The following is a 13,697-nucleotide window of genomic DNA, read 5'->3' on the forward strand; positions in this document are numbered from 1 at the left end:
GGCTCGGAGACTGAAGAAGCCAGGCGCACGCACACCTTCATCTATGCATTGTGTGGTGTTCATTAACGTCTTCAGTGTCGGACACACCATTGTTCAGCGAGAATTGATGAAAAGAATAACAAATACGAGGACACAAAAACATATAAGACATATTCTCCAGTATTGTTTTTCAACTTGCCCTTAAACTTAGGTCCCCGTTTGATAGAAATGAAACCTCATATTCGCCTTTAATATTATTTTCAAGTTTCAACATAAATACGGTGACTGAAAGTAAAGTAATACATAAAGCAGCTCTCTGCCGCATCAGGGGGTACCGGAAGAGGTGAGCCCAAGAGGATGCCAGCGGAGGAAAACCACCGAGTTAGCTGTTTTGGTTGGAGGAAATAAGGGGTACCGCCCAACATCCCTGCCGGGCCGGAAATAGGGGCCCCGGGCCGCTCCAGCTTCCGGCGTCACTTCTCCGCGACTTCCTGCGAATGACATGGCTGCCCTCAGCCGCGTCCGCTGGCTGACCCGAGTGAGGCCCGGGACCCAAGGGCAGGCGGGAGGGCGGGGGGTTTGTACCGGGCTCACAGAAGTACTCGGGGCCTGAGGCGCCCAGATCCGACTTAAAAGGCTTGTGTGTCTGTTGCAGGCACTGGTCGCCGCTCCGAATCCCGGAGCATGGAGGAGCCTGTGTACCTCAACCGTGGCGCAAGCCTCCTCGCGGACCCAGGTAAGCGCAGGCCCGGCTCCGGTCTCGCCCAGGCCCCTGACATCTCCTGTCCTGGCCATGCCCTCCACCCCGCCCCAGAACCCCTTTCCTCGCCCCAGCTCTAGCTCTGCTGCCCGTGCTCGCAGGGCGAGGACGTCAGGGTGGAGGGCGCCTTTCCCGTGACTATGCTGCCAGGAGACGGCGTGGGGCCTGAGCTGATGCACGCTGTCAAGGAGGTGTTCAAGGTTAGTGGCCTGGGGCGTGACGGGGCGATTGCTTGAGTCGGAAAGGACTTAGTTCTGATCCTGCGATGTTTGGCACTGTTCTTAAAGGCTGCCTCTGTCCCAGTGGAGTTCCAGGAGCATCACCTGAGCGAGGTGCAGAATATGGCATCTGAGGAGAAGCTGGAGCAGGTGCTGAGTTCCATGAAGGAGAACAAAGTGGCCATCATTGGTATGTGTGCCGAATAAATGCTCATTAAGCTTCCCTCCGCACACACCGATACATTAACTCTTCTGAGTTCTCACCACTGATTGGTAACCATCAGTGGGAATCCAGTTGGAAACCCAGGAGCTGAGGGATCATGTGCCTCATGCTCTATGCAGGAAGGCTTTATGAATTTGTAGTCTGTCGTGGGGCTACCTCGTGGGTCATCGTGCTCAGTCCCGTCAGACTCTTTGCTTGGACTGTAGCTCGCCAGACTCTTCTGTCCATGGAATTTTCCAGGCAAGAATACTGGAGTGGGTTGCCATTTCCTTCTCTAGGGAAATGGTCCTCAAGTCTTGTTGTGTCTCAGAAATGCCATTTCTAGCTGCCTCTTTTCTGTCTTTCCTTCCGCTTTCCTACTATAACTGCCTCATTAGACTTTTTGGCTTTCAGTTCTGCCCCTACAGTCCATCCTTTACAGCTCTTCTCTTGGAAAGACCACCATGACTTTGCCAGTCCCAGCCGTAGGGTAGGAAAGTAAGTTCGTTATGAGTTTTTCTGCCTTTGTTTATGCAACATGTGTTCTGTTCTTTGGTCACTCCAGACTGTGTTCGTTTCCAGATAATGTGTATTGTCTTCATCTGTTCCTTCTGCCCACAGTGTTCTCCTTTTGGCTCCTTTTGGTTCCTCCTATCAGAATCTTCCTTACTCACTGTATTAGTGTCTGAGTGCTGCCACACATTACTATAAACTTGGTGGCTTAAAGTAATAGAAATTTTATTCTTTCCAGTTCTGGAGGCAGAATCCCAAAATTACGGTGTTGGCAGAGCTTCACCTACAGACTTGAGGGGAACCTTCCCTAGCCTCTTCCAGCTTCTCTGGTGGCTCCTGGGAGCTACTGGCATTCCTCAGTGTTTCTTGCCTTGTAGGTGTGTCACTTCAGTCTCTGCCTCTGTCTGGATCTGGTTTTCTCCACTCTGTGTCTGTGTATCTGTTTCTCCTCCTTTTCTTGTATAAGGACTTGTTACTGGGTTTAGAACCTACAAAGATCCCGTGGGAATCCATCTCAAGATCCTTTACTTACTATCTCTGCAGACACTGTCTTAACAAATAAGGTCACATTTACAGGTTCTGGGGGTTAAAACATGGACATATCATTTTGGGGATCACTATTTAACCTGGTACACTCACTCAAACTAAGGTCTGGCTGAAGTGCCAGATGTTCTGTGATACTTCCTGGTACTGCCAGATCCCTCTGTGCATCCTTTTCTTCTCTGTGCTCCTGTGCACGTTGGTAATACCTCTCCCATGGTATTTATCATGTCCTTCCTATTAACTTCCTTCTCCCAGTGCATTGTTTGCCCCTTGAAGACAGGAGTTTGTGTTGTTATTTGGTTGGTATTCGTAGTGCCTGGCACATGATATGTGTTGGTTGAAAAGATGTCACATATGTAGACACAGAAACATCAAGAAGGGTCACAGATCTAAGTTGTTTCTCAACCTATTTAATCCAGGCCCTTTGAGAACATGAGAAAATTTTTTTCTGTTCTCCTCTTAGGTCATTTTGAAGTTTCAGCATACATCTGGTGACTAGAAATGAAACACTGGACACAATGTTTCTGGTTTTAACTACATTATTCTTGTTTGCCCCTTGCCTCCAGAGACATTTAAGGGTCACTTACTTGGGAGTGTGAGGTGGGAGTCTGGGTTGCATTATGTCACCAAGGGCACATCACTCCAGGTTTCCTTGAACTTGACCTGTGCCTGATTCTCTCCTCCCAACCTTTACTTTGTTTATGCAGGAAAGATCCACACCCCAATGGAGTATAAAGGGGAGCTAGCCTCCTATGATATGAGGCTGAGGTAGGTGATGGGAGGCTGTTGGTGAGTGGGGTACTGGGGCACCAGGCACAGTACTTATGGCTCTGCCCTATCCCCAGGCGGAAGTTGGACTTGTTTGCCAATGTAGTCCATGTGAAGTCACTTCCTGGGTACAAGACTCGGCACAACAATCTAGATTTGGTGATTATTCGAGAGCAAACAGAAGGGGAGTACAGTTCTCTGGAACACGAGGTGAGGTCCTAGCAACTGTGGGGAGCAGGCGTGAAGAGGGGAGAGAGGCCTAGCTCCTTCTTCGCTTCTTTCCAGTGTCAGCCAGCTGCTTCTCTCTTATGCAGAGTGCAAGGGGTGTGATTGAGTGCTTGAAGATTGTCACTCGAACCAAATCACAGCGGATTGCAAAGTTCGCCTTTGACTATGCCACTAAGAAGGGGCGGGGCAAGGTCACGGCTGTCCACAAGGCCAATATCATGTGAGGGACATAACTTTGCATGGGGTAGGGTCCTGGGAAGGTAGCCCCCAGCACTCTCCCAGCTGAATCTGTTCCCTTTGGCCCATGAACAGGAAACTGGGGGATGGGTTGTTCCTGCAGTGCTGTGAGGAAGTTGCTGAACTGTATCCCAAGATCAAGTTTGAGAAAATGATCATAGACAACTGCTGCATGCAGGTAAGGCACTCCCAGTGTCTCTGTTCTCAGTGAGAAGCAAGGCAAGGGCTTGGATTCATGTCTTTTCTCCATGCCCCCAGCTGGTGCAGAATCCTTACCAGTTTGATGTGCTGGTGATGCCCAATCTCTATGGGAACATTATTGACAATCTGGCTGCCGGCCTGGTTGGGGGAGCTGGTGTGGTCCCTGGTGAGAGCTACAGTGCAGAGTACGCAGTATTTGAGACGGTGAGTGAGGGACCTCCTCCCTCAGCCCTGTGTGTGCCCTTCATCTGAACCACATATCCCCGACAGCTCTCCTCCAGTGCATCCCCCTGGCCTGCTCTTGTCCCCCCAACCCTTGCATCTTCTCAGTGTTCCTGGCCTGACCTCTCATGTAATACGCTTCCCTGACCTCAGATTCTGCAGAATGTCTGCTGCTAGTGACTCTGGCCTGCTCATCTGTCCACAGGGTGCCCGGCATCCATTTGCCCAGGCAGTGGGCAGGAATATAGCCAACCCCACAGCCATGCTGCTGTCAGCTTCCAACATGTTGCGGCATCTCAAGTAGGTCACTGCCAGGCTAGGATGGTGGCTGGGTGGTTTGGGGAGCATGGGTAGGGGAAATCAGGAAGACGACGTGCGGGTAATTTAGTTTCTGTCCACATTGGCAGTCTCGAGCATCACTCCAACATGATTGCAGAGGCAGTGAAGAAGGTGATTAAAGTTGGCAAGGTGAGTTTAGAAAGGCTGTGGGGTTTAGGGTCTTGGCACTAATTTCTGGGAACCTGATTTGGGGCCTCCTTTCCCTCCAGGTCCCCAGAGCCTCTGCTCTTTCCCAAATCCTGTCAGGGCTGTTCATTTCTCTTCTCTTGGCTGTCTCATTCTCTTGATCATCTTTGCCTCCTAGTTTCCCATCTGCTGTTTCCTCTTCCATCCCCTGGCAGATCTTGTAGCTTCCTATCTAGCATGGGGGGAGATGGAGGAGCAGAGGGAGATAGCTGACAGGATGAGGCACCACTTTCTCCACACCTGGAAGCCTATCCTTATCTGCCACTCCCCTGCAGTTAGGTATCTTCCTTCGGTCTGACTTGCATTTCCCATCTCACTCATGCTGAGCTTCTTAACCTGCTGAGGCTGCAGCAGAGCAGGAATAGTGGCTCTGGCCCTCAGAAGACAGAACACAGGTTTGTGCTTTTCCAAACCTGGCTGCCTCCTTGCATCTCTGCTGCATCGCATCTTGTTTTCCTGGCCTTGTCACCCTCTTTGGATTCCATTTCCATCACATTGCCCTGCCCCTCACCTTCATGGGCTCTCTTCTCTTCTTCACCACGGTTATTGCCGGTGGTGGCTGTAGGTACGGACTCGAGACATGGGCGGCTACAGCACCACAACCGACTTCATCAAGTCTGTCATCGGCCACCTGCACCCCTATGGGGGCTAGAGCCCTTTATTCCCTCCAACCTCACAAGGACCATACACCTCCCTTCAGTACTGTGGACCAGAGAAGAGCCCTATACCTCTAGACCATAAATCTTCTGGGCAGAGCCTAGGTTGTCGGGAGCTGGCTTCCTTAGGGAACAGTTAGGTGGTGGGGGGTTAGGGATGGGGCCCAGGCCACAGAGATGATAACAATTCTCCCCTACAGGTTCGAACTTCTGACATGGGTGGTTATGCCACCTGCCAAGACTTCACTGAGGCTGTCATTGGTGCCCTGTCCAACCCATAGGTCCCACCCACACCCATGTTAAGGTATCCAATAAAACATGGTATGACTCTTGTGAATTTGTTTTTATTTTTATTGGGCTCTAGGGGATGGGATGGGGAATGCCTCTGTTGAGTTATGCCCCACTAGGAAGATGTCCATTCTAACTTTCCTGGGATAGCTTTCGGAGCTTTTTCTTTTTCTTGGAGCCGCTGCTCTTGCTGGCAGCAGCCTCTTCAGGTCCACTGCTGAGTGGCTCCTCCTTGGAAGACAATTTCCGCTTTTTCTTGGGGACCCTCTTGTTTTCTGACTCATCAGGGTCAGTAACTGGTTCCTCTTTGGGAAAAGATTTCTTCCTCTTGGGAAGACTTCCAGTACCAGCTGTCTCTTCAAGATCACTACTAACTAGCTCTTCCTTGGAAAAAGATTTCTTTTTCTTGGGTTTGGAAAAAGAGACAGATGGGTCTTCCACTCCATTCTCCTGAAGAGCCTCCTGGGGCTTTTGCTTTTTCTTCTTTTTGGGTCTTTCACTTGTCTCCTGATGGCAGAAAGGGAAAAATGGGCATGAAGCAGTGTCATCTGTTTTATGTACACATACTCGTGTTAGAATTCCAGCTGTTAAGTACTCAGGGAACAAAGACTAGTGAAAATGGCATTAAAATTGCCCAGTGTTTCTGGGATGATTTTTAATGAAATGGCTCTAGCTTTGGAAATCCATGTCAAATCAAAGGTAACCCATCCTGCCCCCCGTCACTTAAAAGGTAGAACACACAATTATCCTTAGGGAATTTACAGAAAAACCTCACCATGCTGGTCACAAAAAAGAATCACAATGCCAAGTTCCAGAGGGGACCCTGAGACACCAGTACTGCTGACAATCCTAGGGAGACTGATTCAACGACAGCAGCACATTGGAGCCCTCCCTGTTCCTCAATCCCAGTATGAGATGCTGTCATCTCTAGATACTTCTGAGAACAAGCAGAGCAGTCTGCACTACCCCTGGTTAAGAACTGGAAGGCAGCAGAGGCAGAACACACTTGCCCAGGGAATGAACAGGTGTTGCTACAGACCAGCTCTCTGGGCTCTTGGAATATTCAAGTTTTCTCAGCACCTATCTCCTTCCTATAGAATCAAGAGGAAGATTTTGATACTTCAAGTCTTTATTTCAATCCAAAAGCATGTACTCTAGACCCTGACTTGAGATGCTATATTCTCTGTTCTGCTGCTTTCTGTCCTACAACCTAAGATCTTTACCTAGGGCTGAGGGCTGACAGTTTACTACTGACCTCACACTCCTCCGGGGCACTGCTATTTTCTGAAGAAGCCAGGGCAATTGCAGCCAGCCTTTTCTTTTCCTTCTTCAAGCGTTTCTTCTCCTGTTTCTCGAGTTTCCTAGTGATCTCAGCAGCCGCTTCCTCTGCCTGGCCAAAGAAAGATGCTGAAAAGGCTCGAAGACTTCTGGTTCCCCAGGTCTCTCTCATGGTTTTGTTGGATCAGGCTCATTAAATCAGTTTTTTGCCTCCACTCTACATGGTCAGGTTAAGACAGTTCATCACCTCCAACAGCCAGCTCTTATTCTACCTGACCCAACCCGACCCAAACTGACCTGAACCATTGCCTCCTTCATGACATCCAGATTCTTTCGGGGAATCTCTCCAGTCTCATAGAAGGACAGCCGCTCCTCAACTTGTTCTCGAAGCTTCTCCCCAAAAACACTGGTGGGCACCTCTGGATGTGTTTATATAAGTAAACAAAGCACATCAGCCCCTAGAAGGACAAACTATTAGTTCAACCTCCAGTATTCCCTCTACCCTCAGCTTTACTCAGACCCAAAGTATCAACACTCACTAGGTGAACTGCTGTTGACGAAAAATACTGCCATCATTGTAGAAGCTGCTAGGGTAGTCAGCCTCCCCACCCTCCCAACTGCCCACTCCCCCACTCATACCAGAGAAGCAATCGATTCGTGAGGCAATACTGCATTTGTTTGCCAGGTATCGGGAGATGCGACCTTTGTTCTTGGCAGCTGCTCGACCAATGAAGGTAGAGTGGAAAATGAGTCCGTACTTTGGGGTGTTACCCCTTGTCTTCAAGGCTCTGGGAGAAGAATATTCAGCGGAGACTTTTAAGATCAGAAATTTCAACGGTGTTAGCTATGACAGTGCCTCCCTTCCCTTTCCCCGCAGTTTCCAGAGTGAGCCTCAGGCCAGGTTGGGTTTCTACCCCACCTCATGCCAACCCACCACTCCCAGAGGCAGAGGGAAGGCATCCAATGTCGCTGACCTGGAAACTTGGTCCCTTTGCTGGGCCCAGGGAATCACTCAGACACCAGGACTGGCCATCACCCCCATAGCAGAGGCCTGTATAGGTCAGGGAGCCCTGGTCAACCATCACTGTGATCCCCAAACAAGCAAGTGGGCACCAGAAGTGGCACCTGAGTGTGAGCAGGTGCCCTCACTGGTACCTGAACAGGGCCTTTTCAGCCCCAAGGATCTGCACTGTGGATGCTGGATACTTGGCCAGATTGGTGAGACTGCCAGCGTGAGCAATGAGACGTGCACCTACCTAGAGAAAGAGTCAAGGAGTCAAAGAAGCTGGAATTGCCAATGTACCAACTGCATAACGTGCTTCAACCTCCTCCCCATCAAGTTCAACCGGGGAAGATATGATAGGTCATGAAATACAACAACAATATGATAACTATAGATGGTAATCCCATAATCCCCCATCTTTTGGTTTCCCATGACGCACCGCTTCCCCAATTAGGGCAGACAGGCTGGGCGCTACTTGGCTCATCTTGGATCGCAGGTAAGTGTGCAGACTTTGGCGGTACTCTGACAAAGACACCACACGACTGGAGAAGCTCTCGATGTTTATCAAGTCAATGGCTGATATGTCCATGCCTAAAGAACATCAAGTATGAATGCAGAAGCCCAATATTCAGAGCCCCATACCTTATTTTCACTGCTAGGCTCTGTACTGACCCATGGAAGACCGCGAGGCATCCAAAATAGCCTTAGCCTTGGCTGCATCCATTGTCAGCTCCTCCAGCTTCTCCAACTTTTCTTCATTAAGCTCCTTCCGGTTTCCAATGAACTGAGCAAGGCGGCAGTACGTAGCATTGTCATTGATGATCTTTACCAGCTCAGGAAAGTGATACCCATACCACTCCCTGCAAAGAACACAATCACTCCCTGGCCCAGCTGCCATGCTTCAAAGCTACACTCAGCCCTCTCCACATCTACTTTATCCCTGGAGGAAATCGGAACAAATCAGATCCCAAAACCTCCATGTCTCCCCATTCACAATACAGACCAGGTAAAGGGCCTGCCTGGGCTGAGGTGTATATGGGGTGGGTTTACTCTGCCTCCTCTTTCTATACAGTCAGTGTAAGAACACAGCCTGTGGTAAGCATCAGGAGGCCCAGCTCTACCAGTCCTGATTTCAGGATTCAAAATTAGCTAACCCACAGACCCAAGACCTTGTTTCTCAGGTCACCCCTGCACTTTACCTGACACGCATGGAGAAGGTATTGATATCCTTATCCAGCTGGTCCAGGAGGCTAATGGACTGGATAATCATATTGTCCACTCGGTTCACATTAAACTTAACTTTGGCACGAGAATAGCTGTGTCCCAGCCCCAGTTGGGCTTTACAAGCAGACAAATCGGTCAGACCTTTCACCAGGTTGTGGAAGTGCAGACGAACTCCTAGAAGAGGGTGAGACTGTGAGTAAGGAAAGGCTCTGAGCTAGTACCTGCATGCATAGGTACCAGACAAGCAGGAGGGCTTCTAAAAAGCAACCTGCTAGGTTTCCAGAACCACCGCCCCCTCACCAGCTCCGGATTTCAAAACTGTCTCACCTCGAAGGATCTCGGCTATGACACCTCCAGTCTGGCAGTTGTACCCTAACTCCTCTTGTATAGCCGCACCTATCTTGGGGTCCCCAACCCCCAGAAGTACTTTCTTCTTTTTGGGTGGCAGGTGAGTCTCCAAGAGCAGGCGGAGGTCCTCATGAACAACACCTCAAGGCAAAGAACAGAGCTCCCACTAACATGCTGAAGGATGTTTAAATCGTAAAAAGAGATCTTGTCACCTCAACTGCTGATCAGTGAGACTGATCTTACACTGGTCTTGCAGAGCATGCTAAGATGGCCTGTGCCTAGAGCCCTCCTCTTACTCAGAGGCTTTGCTCAGAGACATGGAGACATCAGTGATTACACTCACTCAGGGGATTGACAGACTCAAGTCATCACTGCAAAGCCAGCATCAACCATAGGAGAACAGAACTCAGGCCCCATAACCTAAGTGTAAAATATGTTATTGAAACACACCCTGGAGCACAATGGATGTATTTAGTACCAGATCTGCCTTCTGGGACTAAAACTTCCTCCAGGCTTTTGGCATCAAAATTGCCCTTTGCAATCAACTGAACAAACTAGTAGAGAACCACATTTGATTGGATCTACCATTATACCAGCCCCTCAACCCCAGCCTGATTTCACTTAAAAATCATTACTACAGTGCCTACTAGAAATAAAGCGTACATCCTAGGTTGTTAAAGGGTTAACAGTAGCAAGAACTACATCTAGGCTCATCTCTCTACAATATTTAGTGGCCAACTCACCTTCAGACACAGCGTTGGCATTTTCCAAGGCAACTTGGGACGAGGAAAAGGGACAAAAGGCCACAAGACGAACGATGTTGTGGAATTTGCCAAGGTTCAGCACGCACTCCTCCACCTGGGGGGAGAAAGGTGATATTCTTCCCTCCCTCTTGCCTCTAGGGGGCAGTAAAGCAGCAGCAGCTCTTGGACCTGAAAGCACTCTTAGGACCAACCGAACACTAAAAATGGACAGATCATGGGTCCCAAATCCCGGTTCCGCTTCATTGGTATGGGGTGGAATCTGGGAAGCTTACTTTTTAATGCTTCTATCGCAATTCTAATCACGAATGCAAGTAAGGACCACCTACTTTGGAACTGTCAGGCCCAGCGCACCTCCCAACGCGCGGCCGGCCACGTGGGAGCACGCGGTGCATGCTGGGGCCCGCGCGGCCCGAGGGGCTGCGGAGCCGCCGGCTAGCCCACCATGTCCACCCACCTGCGGCAGCAGAAGGCTGATCTCCTCCACCTCCTTCAGCGCCAGAAGCGCGTAGCCGACCGCGTGCTCGAAAAGCACGTGCAGCAGCACCTGAAAAGGGAGCCGGGACACCAGAGTAAGCGCTTATCTCACGTTTGCCCAGCCCCGTCCCCGGGGAAGGCCCTGGTCCCGGCCCACGCTCCAGCCCAAACCCAGGCCTAAACCACGGCCTCCACCTCGCCCGCAACCTACAACCACTCCTCACCATGGCGCTCGCTCCTGGTCCGGCTCGCACTGTGGCGAGCGCGCTCTGGCGCGCGGAACCAGGCTCCAGAGGCCACGCCCCCGCCTCGTCGGCCAATCGGAGGCCGGGGACGGTACCATCCCTTTCCTCGGGAGGGGTCGCCCGGGGTGGTACGGCCCGCAGGCGGGGACAGGGGCGAGAGCGCCGGCAAGTGGGCCTTTTCCGGTCTCGGCTGCGGCGTGGTTGCTTGGTACGCGCCGGCCGGAACGGACCCTGCAGGCTGCAAAACGGTTTGGAAAGGCGCGCTTTTCTGGTTCATTCACTCTTGTTTTCATCCTGTAAATTACAGGCAGCAGAGCTTGGTGGGATCCGGGCTGGAGGCCCCCGCACTGATCGCGGCCACACTTCAGAGCAGAAACTGTTGCGGAGCCCAGTCTCCGCAGCGCTAGGCATCTCAGGACCTAGGCCCCGCCCCACGTCCCCAGGATACCAGGACCCGCTGCGTCCCCACCCAGCAATAGGGGTCTACCCTCTGCCGGGCCAGGGTTCTGCGCTGGCTTTCCTCATCACTGGGGCGGAAGCTGGGCGTGAGGCGCTGGCGCGGACTTTGAAGTCGTGATTCCCATTGCTGACTTGGTGCTTTTCAGTTTTATTTTTAAAAATAAAGGCTTCAGGCGCTGAAGTAGGAAAGAAAGATGATTCCCATCTTTTTCCGGTTCGGTTTATTGTTCCCTGCTTCGGCAGAACCTTCCTTCTGCGGGGCCAAGTGTCACTCGCCCTCGTGCACTGCCCAACTTCTTAGTACCCTGTTAGTTCCAAGTGAACGGGAGCTGCTGTCGTGTCTTCTGGGCAGCTTTAAGGCACTCAGGAGACTGTTTTGAAATTATTGATACTTTTGCTTTAATAATGTCTGAGTTACAAGTCCAAAACCTGGTTACCCCAAAATGGTATATGTTGGTAAATTAAAAATAAATCATCTTAAGGGGGTTTTTACAACTTAAAATTCCCACAACTAGCGTGCATTTATAAATTCAAGGTATTTTCTAAAGCAGTTCAGTTATTTGACAAGATTCAAGTACTGAGCTCTTAAAATCTAGTAGATTAAATTTTAATCATAAATCTTAATATCATAGTCTTAATATTGCTTACATGTGTGCTTACATTTTGTTGCCTGTATCCACTTACAATCATGAGTTCAGACTCCATCTCATGTTTTTAAAATGGAATTGGATCAGTTACTCCATCTCATGTTTTAAAATGGATTGCAAAATTAATCTGTTACATGAGAATGTTAAAGCATTATAAATGCCACATTAAATAGAAGTTTCCAAAATATATTGGAACATATTAATGCTATGACTGATTTACTTGATTACTTCTATACTTAATCCTAAATATTCCTCGGTTACAGGTGCTTGTCTACTAAAGTAGGGAATTTCAGAGGAGGAGAGGTTGGAATCTATTAATCGGTTTGCAGAATTAATTTAGACAGTCTTGGCCAGCATTAAAAAAGTAGGATGAAAAAATAAGGAAATAATAGTCCATCACATAGAGTAAGGAGTATTGATTTGTAAAATTTTTGTTTTAAACAAATATATATATATACCATATATATGTTATGTATATGCACATTTCTGTGGATTATGTACTAAAAGCCTGAGAGTCGCTGAGCTGAAAGTTTACCTCATGGCTTTAGATAGATTTGAGTCCTCTGGTTATAAAGGAACTGTGTTAAAGCAGTTTGCTAACTTAGAGGGGTAGCTGAAGAAAAGTACACTTCAACTAGTGAGGTAGAAAAGCTTATAATTAGATAAGTGAAAGTGAAGTAGCTCAGTCTGCCGACTCTGCAACCCGTGGACTGTAGCCCACCAGGCTCGTCCGTCCATGGGATTCTCCAGGCAAGAATACTGGAGTGGGTTGCCATTTTCTTCTCCAGGGGATCTTCCCGACCCAGGTATCAAACCCAGGTCTCCCACATTGCAGGCAGATGCTTTAACCTCTGACCCAAAGTTCGGTGATTAACTTAAGGCCGTGTTGTAAGCAGCAGAGCTCAGATCTGAACCCAGGTTTGCTGACTGATTCATATTTACTGCTACTTAACCATTTTACTGAACATAGGCCAGGTGTGACACAGGTGTGGTACCTGGCATGTAGTAGGAACTCAAGGAATATTAGTGGACTTTTTTTTTTTTAATCCCGTTTATCAGTGAATAGTGATAATTTTTTATCACAGTATTTCATTTTACCTATTCTCAGTTGAGTCCCAGTTCTCCCATCACTTCTCATAAAATCTACTAAAACCCCAATTTTTATAAACCCAGCTACTCTGATTCATTTCTAACATTAACTTACACACATAGCTGAGTTTCGTTTCACATGGTAAAACAGTTGCGCATTCTGTTTTTCAACTTCCAGTGGCAGTAGATAGACAGTTTACTGATTAAATGTTGAAACTTGGAAAATATGTTCAGTATATAAACCTGCCAGTTATTGGTATCTTTTTTTTTTTTTTTAATTTAAACAGGGTTGCTAAGAATCTTTCAGGTTTCCTCTGTCTTCAGGTCTTTTCAAAATGGCAGTGGGGTTTGTGGGAGCACTCTTATATCCTAGTTGCAGGGGAAGAGGGGGCATTTCTCAGTTCTCTGTGCTTAGGATCTGGTGCTGTGTCTTGGGACACCATCAATCCCTGCTGTAAAATGGCTGCTTTGGACTGGTCCCTGGACCTGTACACTTTTGTCCTCTGAGCCACACTGATCTTAGCCAGATACTTGAAATCTCTGAGCTGTATCTTCTTATGTCAGGCCTCTATTGGTGGAAATACTCCTCACTGAGGCGTTTGTGGTTTTGGGGGTTACCTGTCTGCCATGTATAGGCTGGGAGGACCATGCTTATTACTAGAGGAACTTTTATCCTAACCCTTTGCTCATGAAGGACATCCCTGGTGTCTCAGACAGTAAAGAATCTGTCTGCAATGCAAGAGATCTGGGTTCCTGGGTTGGGAAGATCCCCTGGAGAAGGGAATGGCAACTCACTCCTCATGAATGCTCTGTAAGCCTTCCTCTG

The 13,697-nt window shown here is 48.9% G+C and overlaps 2 protein-coding genes, 1 long non-coding RNA gene and 5 other non-coding genes across 10 annotated transcripts; 2 read left to right on the forward strand and 6 right to left on the reverse strand.

Annotated features, from left to right (window-relative positions):
* Positions 1-259: 259 nt before the first annotated feature.
* IDH3B (isocitrate dehydrogenase (NAD(+)) 3 non-catalytic subunit beta) lies at positions 260-5,389 on the forward strand. Of its 3 annotated transcripts, XR_011248212.1 has the most exons (13): positions 432-517; positions 635-715; positions 841-939; positions 1,027-1,147; positions 2,923-2,983; positions 3,061-3,193; positions 3,298-3,431; positions 3,524-3,626; positions 3,707-3,853; positions 4,077-4,171; positions 4,279-4,339; positions 4,962-5,157; positions 5,253-5,389. XR_011248212.1 is itself a non-coding variant. In XM_069548190.1 (12 exons), the coding sequence occupies exons 1-12, from the start codon at positions 482-484 to the stop codon at positions 5,046-5,048; spliced, it is 1,158 nt and encodes a 385-aa protein (XP_069404291.1). In that variant the 5' UTR covers positions 260-481; the 3' UTR covers positions 5,049-5,389. The 3 variants fall into 3 exon arrangements, 2 of the variants coding, with proteins under 2 accessions (XP_069404291.1, XP_069404292.1); XM_069548190.1 differs by having other exon boundaries at positions 260-517; positions 4,962-5,389; XM_069548191.1 differs by lacking the exon at positions 4,962-5,157.
* NOP56 (NOP56 ribonucleoprotein) lies at positions 5,377-10,754 on the reverse strand. The gene is made up of 12 exons (XM_069548178.1): positions 10,656-10,754; positions 10,412-10,501; positions 9,937-10,051; positions 9,173-9,334; positions 8,821-9,019; positions 8,294-8,481; positions 8,061-8,212; positions 7,774-7,874; positions 7,258-7,406; positions 6,916-7,037; positions 6,596-6,730; positions 5,377-5,847 (listed from the first exon to the last, which is right to left on the reverse strand). Exons 1-12 carry the CDS (start codon positions 10,656-10,658, stop codon positions 5,473-5,475), a joined length of 1,791 nt encoding a protein of 596 aa, XP_069404279.1. The 5' UTR covers positions 10,659-10,754; the 3' UTR covers positions 5,377-5,472.
* LOC138417923 (small nucleolar RNA SNORD57) lies at positions 6,800-6,870 on the reverse strand. The gene has a single exon (XR_011248341.1). It is a non-coding gene; the product is annotated as a small nucleolar RNA SNORD57 (small nucleolar RNA).
* On the reverse strand, positions 7,129-7,199 carry LOC138417924 (small nucleolar RNA SNORD56). Its single transcript, XR_011248342.1, has one exon. It is a non-coding gene; the product is annotated as a small nucleolar RNA SNORD56 (small nucleolar RNA).
* Positions 7,625-7,710, reverse strand: LOC138417938 (small nucleolar RNA SNORD86). The gene has a single exon (XR_011248355.1). It is a non-coding gene; the product is annotated as a small nucleolar RNA SNORD86 (small nucleolar RNA).
* LOC138417931 (small nucleolar RNA SNORA51) lies at positions 8,598-8,733 on the reverse strand. The gene has a single exon (XR_011248348.1). It is a non-coding gene; the product is annotated as a small nucleolar RNA SNORA51 (small nucleolar RNA).
* Positions 9,499-9,570, reverse strand: LOC138417942 (small nucleolar RNA SNORD110). Its single transcript, XR_011248358.1, has one exon. It is a non-coding gene; the product is annotated as a small nucleolar RNA SNORD110 (small nucleolar RNA).
* Positions 10,329-11,981, forward strand: LOC138417590 (uncharacterized). The gene is made up of 2 exons (XR_011248214.1): positions 10,329-10,526; positions 10,984-11,981. It is a non-coding gene; the product is annotated as an uncharacterized lncRNA (long non-coding RNA).
* The last annotated feature ends 1,716 nt before the right edge of the window (positions 11,982-13,697 follow it).

This window comes from Ovis canadensis, chromosome 13 (assembly GCF_042477335.2).
Source record: "Ovis canadensis isolate MfBH-ARS-UI-01 breed Bighorn chromosome 13, ARS-UI_OviCan_v2, whole genome shotgun sequence".
Lineage (NCBI taxonomy): Eukaryota > Metazoa > Chordata > Mammalia > Artiodactyla > Bovidae > Ovis > Ovis canadensis.